The sequence below is a fragment of the Vulpes lagopus genome, chromosome 1 (genome assembly GCF_018345385.1).
Source record: "Vulpes lagopus strain Blue_001 chromosome 1, ASM1834538v1, whole genome shotgun sequence".
In the NCBI taxonomy this organism is placed as follows: domain Eukaryota; kingdom Metazoa; phylum Chordata; class Mammalia; order Carnivora; family Canidae; genus Vulpes; species Vulpes lagopus.
The window spans coordinates 44,454,308-44,466,334 of NC_054824.1; the positions used below are offsets into that span (position 1 = coordinate 44,454,308).

Genomic DNA, 12,027 nt, shown 5'->3' on the forward strand with positions numbered 1-12,027 from the left:
AATTACATATGTGGTATATCAGATTTTTTTCTCCAATGCAAACATTGTCTTTTTCTTTTTTGGCGGGGGAGGGGTTGTGTATTCCCACTTGTTTATTTTGCTTTTGGGATCATATGCATGAAATAACTGCCGAGACCAAAGTCAATGATTTTTTTTCTTGTTTTCTTCTAGGATTTTTTTGGTTTTCAGTCTTTATTTAATCTTTTTTTTTTTTTAAATTTTATTTATTTATGATAGGCACACAGTGAGAGAGAGAGAAGCAGAGACATAGGCAGAGGGAGAAGCGGGCTCCATGCACCGGGAGCCCGACGTGGGATTCGATCCCGGGTCTCCAGGATCGCGCCCCGGGCCAAAGGCAGGCGCCAAACCGCTGCGCCACCCAGGGATCCCGTCTTTATTTAATCTTTAATCCACTTGCTAGTGGTAGAAGTAATGCTGGCCTCATAAAATGATTTTAAGAGTGTTCCTTCCCTTTAATTTTTTGGGAGATATTGAGAATTGATATCAGTTCTTAAAAGTTTGTTAACGTTCATGAATGAATTTATCTGATCTTGGTAAATTCTTTTTTGGGAGGTTTTTTGGTTACTGACTCCATCTCCTTTCTCTCTATTTTTCTGTTCAAATTTTTAATTTCTTTATGATTCAGACTTGGTCAATTAATGTTTATTAAAATATATCCATTTCTTTTATGTTTTTCAATTCGTTTGTATATGATTATTCATAGTAGTCTTTTAGGATCTTTTTTATTTGTATGGTATAAGTTGTAATATCTCTTTTTTCATTCATAATTTAATATATTTGGGCTTCTTTCCCTCTACCCTTGTTTGTTCTAGCTAAACATTTGTCAAGTTTAGTTATCTTTTCATGGAAACAAATCTTATTTTTGTTCATCTCTTTTATTGTTTTTCTATTTTCTATTTCATTTATTTCTGTTATAATTTATTATTTCTTTCCTTCTGCTAACATTTGTCTAGTTTATTCTTCTAGTTCCTTGAAATATAAAGTAAGGTTGTGTGAGATATGTTTTTTTCTTGATATATGCATTTAGCACTATACACTTACCCCTTAGAACTGGTTTTGCATCTATATTTTAGCATGTTTTTTTTTTCCATTTTCATTTATCTCAAGATTTTTTTTAAATTTCTCTTTTGATATATATTTTTATCTATTTTTGTGTTGTCTAATTTCCATATATTTATAAATTTTCTAGTTTTCCTATTATTGATATGTAGCTTCACATCATTGTGCTCAGTAATAATACTTCATATAATTTCATTCTTCTTGACTTTGACTTGTTTTGTAGCCTAGCATATGCCTTTTCTGCCGCTGTTGTATGGAATATTCTGTTAGATCCATTTGGTTTATAGTTTGATTCAAATCTGCTCTTTTTTATAGATTCCATGAATGGACCTATTCATTGTTTAGAGTGGGGCATTAATGACCCCCAAGTATTATTGTATTGCTTTTTATTTCTCCCTTTTGCTCTTTTAGCATTTGCTTTATGTATATGGGTACTATAATGTTTGGTGCATAAATGTTTACAGCTGCTATATCTTCTTGATGGATTGATTACTTTATCATTATATAATAACCATCTTTGTCTCTTTTGACCATTTTTTGGTTAAAGTTTATTTTGTCTGATGTAGCTGCCCTACTATCCTTTGGTTACCAATCAATTGAAATATATTTTTCCCTCACTTCACTCTGTCTACATGTGTTCTTTTTTTTTTTTTTTCTGTCTACATGTGTTCTTAAAGCTATGTTAAGTCTCTTGTAGGAAGTATATAATTGGATAATTTATAATATTTTTCCTTGTGAATTCATCACTGCCCTTTCAAAAATCCTTAAATTTCTTTATACCAGGTAGAATAAGATATAACACAAATAAAATGTTACTGATTTCTTTGTAGTAGCTCAGGAAGGATGAGTGAAAAAGAAATAGCATTGGAAGGAGAAGGTCACAAAATCAAGAAAACTTCAGATTTATAAGATCCTGTACTTCAAAGCTTTAAGATAGTATTTCTGTTGTGTCAGTCAGTTAACATTGCACCAATACTTCTCCTATTGAAGTATAAATTAAAAAACAAGAATAAAGTGGAATATTATGGGATTGGAAATCCAAATATGTAGGTTTTTGTCCTAGCCTTATGAAAATCAAGGTATATAAACTCAAATAGACAAAACTTCTTAGTTATCTGAAGTGTGCAACAGAATATAAGATTTATTCCACCAAGGCTGTTGAGTATTCAGATAAAATGAATTAAATAAGGTAATGTTTTTGAACACATTTGAATAATGGTAGAATTTATATGTATGGTAAAATCGTATTCCTCAAACACACACAAAGAGAGAAATAGAAAGAGATGGATTACCCTTTATCCCTATTATTATCTTTATTATATAAATGGAAAAACATGCCTATACATTCTTACACAGTTTATAAAAACTGATAAATGCTTAAAATAAGTATAGAGTCACCAGAGAATATAGATGTTGAGTTGTAGGTATAAGGCATGATTTAGGGATAGTTTATTTGAAAGAGAGAAGTTTAAAATACTTAAAGCAGCAAAAGAAGTAGGATATCTAAAAGAAATCAGTATCTACCCTAAGAAATGTGGTTAGTAAAATAATAAATCAACATTTAAAGTTGTTTTTAAAGCTTCTTCATACTATCAATCAAGATCAGTCTCCCTTTATAAAAAAAGAAAAGCCTTAAGGAAAGCATCATCAAATATATTTGGCATATGAGATGTTAAAGCAGTTGGTTAGAATTATAAAATTTTTATGAATATGTATTTTGTGTCAATCAAATAAAAGTCACAAAACTTTGATACTGCAAAATTTGCCTCTTGCTGATGTAACATATACTGACATGTGATGCAAAAAAAAAAAAAAAAAAAGAAAGAAAGAAAAAGATTGCTTTCCTTTTTATGGACAATTCTCTTGATTTTCTTGCTTCTTTTTACTGTCATTTTGAAATTACTTCATCATTGTCTTAATTTCACTCTTTGCTTACCAAAATTATGCTCTCACAGGCTTATTGAAGTTCAACGTCAGTTCAAGTTTAGTTTTCTAATATGTGCTAGTTAATTAGTTCACTGTCAACAACAAGATAGATGTTCACTTCCAACTGCATGTCTGTATATCCCCACCCCCTGGCACCTCACTCACTTTCAAAAGAAATAATATAAATGCTGAATTGTTTCCCATGTTCAATTTTTATATATATACTTGGCAGTCAAGTATAGGAGAAATTGATGCTATTTTCTATATTTATGTTATTAGCAACATATAAACACCTATTGTTTACTACAATAAATATTAATTTTCTTACAGAAATATGAGCTATATATTTTGTAGGATAAGGGCAAATGTAATACAGTTGATAGATATTTCAAATTTGAAAAAATCCTCAGAAAATGAGATTAGTCTCACTTCTAGAGAGAGGAAACTTTTGATAAGTGTGTTAGGCAAGTTATGCCACTGTGATTAACCCCCCACAAACACACAGGTGCATACACACACACTTCAGAGGCCTAAAACAACAGAAGATAATTTCTGTCATCACATGCCAGCTGCAGCTCTGTTCCTCATTCTCATTCGTTTCAGGAATAATACTTTGAATGTGGAATCTACAGAGAGTAGCTAGCCATCCTAGTTCGCAGAGGACTTGAGTGCCTTGATTGGACATAGTAAATTCAATAATAACAAACTAAAGTCCCATGCAAACAGTTGAATTGATCTCCTAAATGCACTCTACCACAATAGTTTAACCCATTTCATGGATGAAGGTTGAAATTTATGATTGCTGAAATCTATTCCCAGACTGCCGCAGATTTTCTAACAAATATTTGTTACCTAATACATGAATTCATTGAAGAGTATTAAAACTAATAATTATTTTTAAAGCACTAATTCCAAGTGTTAATTTGGGGAGATTAAAAAATAAAATAGGTAAGTGAGCATTTTAACATAAACGTTTTCTAATCTTCATGGAATGAAATAAAATTGATGGAGAAAAACTAATATTACCATATCTGAGATCACTGTAGAACTTTAGATAACTTAATGGCAGAGAGGACCATTCATTCTACTGGAAATTAACCTCAAGGTAAAAGAGAGGCCACTTTAGAGAAACTGAATATTTTCAAAGACATTGATTGGGTCAGACAATTTACACTGTATCCTCAAGTCTTTCTATTTAAGTTTATGAGTATTAAGAAAATAGTGTTTAAATAGGCAGGCAGTATTATATTAGTCACCATTATATTAGTCACCATGTCCACATGAATTCAAAATGACTAATTTTCCTTAATTTATTAATGAATTAATTAATATTTCAGATTATTCCTTATCTTTAATATTGATTCCAGTTATATGGCCATTTATTAAGTAACATAGAGACTTATACTTTAAGATTCATACTTTGTCTAGCTATTAGGACACTGTATTGTGAATCCAGGTAAAAGGTCATCATTGCTTGAAACAATGAGTACAAAGATCATTTAATGTAGTAATTACAGTAAAGTAAATTTCAGATGTCTGTGATTTAGCTGACTTTCTCTTCGCCAATTTAGAGGAATTTGCTCATTGAAAGCTTAGAGAAGTGGATATTAAAGTAAGCTCTAAACAGAATATATAATACTAGTCTGTCCTCAAGGCTTTAAAATTATCTTATCAGTTTGTCATTCTAGAACTTCAGTAAAGTAGCATGTATTAAAGCTTAATGATGACTTGAGTATGACTTGCAATTGTTTAAACTTTATTAATTTCATAGTGGATGTAACCAGGTATAAATTCTGTCTTTAAAAATACCAGGGATTGGGATGCCTGGGTGGCTCAGCATTGAGAGTCTGCCTTTGGCTCAGGGTGTGACCCCAGAGTCCCAGGATAGAGTCTTGCATTGGGTTCCCTGCGTGGAGCCTGCTTCTCCCTATGCCTGTGTCCCTGCCTCTCTCTCTGTGTGTCTCTCATGAATAATTAAATAAAATCCTTTAAAAAACACTAGGGATTACCATAGACAAATCATATTATTAGAAAATAAGCCCTGATTATATTAAAATATTTTAAAATGATATACAAGTTCTTAAAAACCCAACAAATTTGAATAGTACCTTGACATTTCATTGTGTTAATCCTATTGGTTCACCTATGCTTTAAACAGTGTATCTCGGGATGCCCGGGTGGCTCAACATCAAGTTGAGCTTCTGTCTTTGGCTCAGGACATGATTCTGGGATCCAGGATCAAGTACCACATCGGGCTCCCTGTGGGGAGCCTGCTTCTCCCTCTGCCTATGTCTCTGCCTCTCTCTCTGTGTTTCTCATGAAAAAATAAATAAAATCTTTTAAAAGTGTATCTCTTACTTTTAGTTTGTTATATAGGTACATATACATACATATATATACACATACATATATGTTATATAGGTACATACACACACACATACGTGTGTGTGTGTGTGTGTGTGTGTATGTCTTAAGAGTCACAGAAATGGTGACTCTTAAGAGGAAAAGCCCACCTAACTTAGGTCTGAGTGGAAGCTGAACATGTAGGTCTCAGAAAATGGATAATCATTATATTCTTCCTGACAATTAGTTTTCTTCTGGGAATATGTGAGTGCTAAGTGGAGCATCTCTTGGAACTATGACATGCCTTCAGTTAGGGGAGCAGCCCTGGGCTTCTCTGGAGGCACTGACTGGCCTGGTGCTCTGGTCTCATGTCTCTTTCATGAATAATCATTGGAGGGGAAGCTCTGACCTAGGGCACACACTGGGTCATATACAAAGTTCTGGTGTCAGAGCATTTGGCATACTTGTTCTAAATCCATCTGATCCCTGGCATTTGGCCAGAGTACCTCAAGGTGCCCTACTGCTCAGGAACTCCTTTTGGCTCCTGTGGGATCCCTAGATAGTCATTGTGTCTGTTCTATTCTCAGGCTGTGTGTTCAACAGGACAAAAACCCAGGTTAATACACAGCTAGGAAACATACCTTATCTCATGTATGTATCCCAGAAAATAGGCTAAGGGACTGTTGTAGATTGAGGAATGAGTTAATCTAGCCAAAAGAATATCATGTAGGCATTTTGAACATGAACATAATGAAAGATGATGCAGAGGGATGCCTGAGTGGCTCAGTGGTTAATCGTCTACCTTCGGCTCAGGGCGTGATCCCAGGATCCCAGGATAGAGTCCCCATCAGGCTCCCTACATGGAGCCTGCTTCTCCCTCTGCCTATGTTTCTGCCTCTGTGTGTGTGTCTCTTATGAATAAATAAATAAAATCTAAAAAAAAAAATGATGCAGAAAAAGAAGTTAAAAGGAATAAAAGAAATAAGTAGTATAAAAGGTATGTCTTATAAACTTTAATTGGTACTTTTAGAAATTAGCTGTATATTTATAAGCAAAACACTTATAAACATATTTCAATAAGGTGTACATAATTTTTTATTGTTTCCCTTTCTAGTATGTATGCACTTTAGAGTATACAAGATACTCATGTTGGTTTGTGAAGAATGTTTGCCTAATTCATCTGTACCCCTGCTATTGTGGAACTATCAGTCATATTTGCCAAGCTAAAGCCTATCATCATCTTCAATTTAAATATGTGTGGCAACTGGGATTCAAAGGTAATCCAATTTTTAAAAAAAATATACCTGAATCACTTCAAAATTTATTAGGTAAGTATTTATTTTCCAATTACACAAAATATTTTATATCTCAAAATACAAAATAAAGTAAAAGTGTATTTAATACTTGTGTTCTCTGATTTGTTCCTTTAATAGACATATGCTTAACACTCACTACATCCCAGGAATTCTCCTTGGTGCAAGATATATAATAATGAAGAAAACTAGAGCTATTCCCTACTCCTGTAGATCTGTTTTTGGAGAGGAATTATTTGGCACATACAACGATAAGTGTATAATTGTTAATTGAAATAAAATATTCCTACGGAAAGAAATAGCCTCTCATGAAAGTTTATAGCCAGTGGAAAAAAATAGAAAATTAGAATAGTAAGTTGGAAGGTCAGATAAGGTTTCCAGGATAAAATGACCCTTGAACAGAAATACAAGAATGAGGTGGGGGGAGAGAAGTTGGAAAGAGTGCATTTTAGATAGAGGGAATTATATTTTTTAAAACACTGTTCAAAGGATACAAAGTTTCAGTTATACAAGAGAAAGCAGTTTTGAAGTCTACTGTACAACATAGGGCCCATGATTAATGGTACCATATTGTATGTTTAAAATTTTCCGAAGAGGACAGATCTTATATTAAACATTCTTATCACAAAAGAAAAACAAACAATGAAAAAAAAAGTGAGTGGGAAGAAAGTTCTAGAAGTGATGGATAGGTTTATGACATTGATTTTGATTATAGTTTTACACATGTATACGTAACTCCAAACACATCAAGTTGTATACATTAAATATCTACAACTTTTTATATGTCAATTATACCCCCAATAAAGTCGATTAAAGAAACTTCCACTAAATTTTAAGAGATGAATCCTTTGACGATCTGGCTGGATCTCTGAGAACAAGAATGGAAATAAGATTTGAGGGCAGCACCTGTGGCCCAGCGGTTTAGCGCCACCTTCCACCCGGGGTGTGCTCCTGGAGACCCGGGATCGAATCCCACATCGGGCTCCCTGCATGGAGCCTGCTTCTCACTCTGCCTGTCTCTCTCTCTCTCTCTCTTGCTCTGTCATGAATAAATAAATAAATAAAGTCTTTAAAAAAAAGAAATAAGATTTGAGGAGAAGGCAATGCCGGAACTCAAATGCTGAGTTAAATATTTATGTTTTTAAAGGAATAGAAAAATCACTGTAGGGTTTGACACATTTAAATAATGATCAAGTGGAGAAATTGGAAAATGGATAGAGTTGTCTAGTAGTCATCTTGTGAGGGGTTGGAAGCTTGAAATATATGGAAGTTCTTATTTATGTATTGAATACAAAGAGTAAGTGACAGGAGTCAGTGGAAATCTTTGTTTTCTGGCTTTAACACTTGAAGTGAAATAATTCCAACATATTTTATTAAATATGTTTTTTTTTATGCAATGGCAATTCTTATTTCAAAATCTATTTTGATGAACATAATTTTCTTTTCTATGATTATACTTTGAATACTATTTGACTTAGCTCATGCAAATTGATCCACATTTTTAAAAACTGTATGGTACTTCAGTTAAATCTTTTAAAGACTATTTCATCCATCAATGATGTTTTGGCATTATAGTTTATCAACAATAATAAAATCATTAGATTTGGTATGTGTGTTCTCAACTAGTGGCTTATCTTATTCAACTGAAAGCAGCTGCCTTTACAGCACTACTATTACATTAAAACAGTGTTGAAGTAAACTGACAATTAACTTTTTAGATAGTAGACATGGTAATTTATTTCATTATGCTCTCAAATGATTTTCTGGAGAGTTAACAACCCCTAATGAGAGAAATGGTTATCAGTTCAGGAAACAAACCACACTCAAGACCAAAAGTGGTAGAAGCGAGCAATGACTTGTTGATTATTTTATGCTAGTGCTATTAGGAATGTCAGAGATTGTGTTACAAATACTTACAATTTTAAAAAAGACACAAAGCAAGAACAACAACTGACTTTAGAGAATTTACCTGATATATCTGGCCTCAGGACTATTTAGGGATTCTGTTAGTTTAGTTGTTTTAAAACTTGGCCACATATTATAATTACTGGAGGAACTTTTAAAACCAAATACTGCTGGACTTCCATTAAAGAACATTCAAAATGGAATTATAGTGAGGTGGACAGAGAGACCTCAAAAGGCTCCCCAAATGCTTTACGGGTGCAGCAGGAGAAATATAATCTACTGTTACCAGCCAAATCAGTAAATGGACTTCAGGGTCTGCATCATTTTTATACTCGATTTTCCTTTGTCTCAAAGTATAAATAATACATGTATACACTTACTAAATTATAAACATTAAAATTCTTTGAGAACTAAAAATAGCCACAGGGAATATATTCACAAAAATAAAAGAGCAAATATTTTTTTGGGGGGGAAAACAGGAGGAATAATATGGAAATCAAACAACTTGTGGATAAATCAGCTCTGAGTAAACATAGTTTATGAATGACAAAGTAAGTTTATTTTAAAGTAAAACAAATATATATTTTACAAGGGGGTAATCTGAATTCAAAATTGTTCATGCATCAATCAGCTTTGAGCAGTTAACATCAAGGTAATGTGAGTTTATTTATGCATTATCCTTTCATGAAGCTACATTCTGAACTTAATGAACATAAGCCAATGATTAAAAAAATAAGAATTATGTGACCTTCACATTTGAGAATCTAAATGACTTGGACTGTCTAAGCTAAAGAAGCCAGTGTGATGAAGCCTAATAGTCAGTAAATATTTAAGTAGAACTACCCAAATTCCTTTTTAATGTCAATACAAAGACTCAATAAAGCAATTCTCCCAGTAAAGCTTTCAAAACAAAAAAGAAGTTAGGGTACATTTTAAAAGTATGTAAGAAGAATTACATGTTTTATGTAATTCTTTTTTTTCCCCTCTAGTTAATACTGTTAAGATCCCATTTCCTTCTTTTCTCATAAAATATAATTGAAGAGGAACATTAAAATCAGCTGGCAAATTTGCATGGGGTGCATTAATTTTACCAGCAGTAAAATTATTTTTAATTAAGAAATTTTTCTACCAACTAAATGAAGTATCTTACACGCCCAATCAATTCTTGCCAATATGATTGCTCTACAAAGAAGGGATGATAATTAATTAGAAGAAGACCCTTCAAGGACAATTGGTCTACAGTGTACAACTTGAGAAAGAGCTGACATGCACTGTTTCTTTTCAATGTCATCATCTATGTTCATTATATGTATTATGAGACTTGAGAAAAGGAGATACTGACAGAGTGGATAATGAGTTGTGAAGTGAAATAAGATAATATGAATCATGGTTAAGAAAAGATGAAATCATGGCAAAAATAAAGAGATAAATTCTCTGAATACCTTTCTTTTAGTGAAGCTTGTGATCATTACAACTTAGTTAAGTGAATTTAAAACACACATTTTTGACATTTAATATGTGACAGTGAAGTATTTTTTTTCTAAATGAATAATGAGTTCTGTACTTCTGAATTGATATTGTAAACCAATATTTACTTTAAATTATCTTTTTTCCTTTATGATGTATTGGATCTTATTTGTGGTAGAAGATATTATAAAATATATATTAATTATAATCTATTAATTTAAATGACTTTTGTAATTTTATAATGATTATTTAGAAATTGGAAAATTCTGTATCTCCAAAGCACTCTTGATCGAGTACTTTTTCTTATTATACTGTTCCTCTTTCAAGTCATTCGTTAAATACCTCCTGTTATTTCTATATCCATTTAAAATTTTCTTCAGGCCTTACTTCCATTTGAAAAATAAATCTGAGGTTAAAAACCCAAATTTAGTTTAGTGCTTTTCATTTATATTACCTATAAAAAATTTTATAGTAACAGGATTATGTTAACTAATTGTTAAATAAATAAGTGAGTTTCATATACAGATAAGAGTTAATTAAAGGATTTATTGGGGAAAAAAGATTTCTTGTAAACAGCAGTGAAAATATTAAAATACTCAGGACAAAAATTAACAAAAATGTTACATGAATTCTACATTGAGAAAACTTTAAATACTGCCACAGTATAGTTAAACACAAAATCTAGGAGAAAAAATTCCAAAGATATAACATTCTATTGGAAAAGAGACCTAATGTATTAAAGTTTTGATCTCCATATTATTTCATATATTTATGAGGACTTCAGTAAAATAACAACAAGGCTTTTATGTTTGTTTTATTTATTTAAGTCCACCTGGAAAACTAAAGAAAGCCAACTATACTCTGTAAAAGTGCATTAAATGGGTCATGGGGCAGAGATTTTGTTCTGCCAAATAATAAAGTGTATTATATAGCTTCAATAATGAAAAGCATGGTACTGTTGCATTAATAGTTAACTGTGCAAAATACAACATACAAAAATAAATTCAAGTCATGCAGAAAATGTAATATCTAATAGAATTTCCATCATTCCAGTCATTAGGTATAAGAAATATTCAGTAATTGAGGATGAACAATTGGATAGTCATCTGGAAAAAAAAAATCTGATTTTTATCTTAACAGCATACTATGAGTTAAATTAATCTCAACAAAAGTTTGAAAAATAAAATTTTAAAAGATAAAAATATCAGAAAAACGTTGGAGAATTAGTTTATGAATTTGGATGGGGAAGACCTTTTACAGCTACCAATCAAAATTTAGTTGCCAGAAAGAAAAGACTAGTCATTTGACTACATGAAAAGAAAGGGCATTCATTTGTGAAATACATCAAAGTGCTCAAACAACATACAAACAAACAAAAACTGTTTGGAAGGCATAGAAAGTATTCCTACACATATGAGAAAGTGTTCAGCTTTACTCATAATGAGGTCAAAGCAAATTTTAAAGACATCATAAATATTAAATTCGTCTCATAAATATGGCAAAAATTTGAGAGATCTTATACATTGCTCATGAGATGTAAAATCACTATAAAATCTGAGCAAAGTCATTTCACAATACTTATTGCATGACTTATTTCACTTAGCATAATGCCTTTAAGTTCCATCTATTTTGTTGAAAACAGCGAGATTTTCTTCTTTTTCTTTATGACTGAATATTTCTCTGTGTGTGCACACACATGTGCCATTCATCCGTGGATGGACAGTTAAATTGCTTCCATGCCTTGGCTATTGTAAATAATTTTGCAATGAACATGGGGATGCATATATATTTCTGAGTTAGTATTTTTGTTAACTCTAGATTAATATTCAGAAGTGAAGATGCGGGACCATATGAGAATTCTATTTTTAATTTTTTGAGGGTCCTCCATACGGATTTCCATAGTGGCTACATCAACTTACATTCCCATGATTGTATTTTGTTCACTTGATAAATTATTTTATTTGTAAATGTGTACCTTTCAATTTTTAGGTAT

At 31.9% G+C, this 12,027-nt stretch overlaps 1 protein-coding gene across 1 annotated transcript in view; it reads left to right on the plus strand.

The window, feature by feature from the left end:
• EYS (eyes shut homolog) overlaps positions 1–12,027 on the plus strand; it is a 1,534,343-nt gene that overhangs the window by 132,889 nt on the left and 1,389,427 nt on the right. Inside the window, exon 6 of the mRNA XM_041742712.1 lies at positions 6,464–6,626. Within this exon, the coding sequence (XP_041598646.1) occupies positions 6,464–6,626 (163 nt within the window). The remainder of the gene's footprint in view (positions 1–6,463; positions 6,627–12,027) is intronic.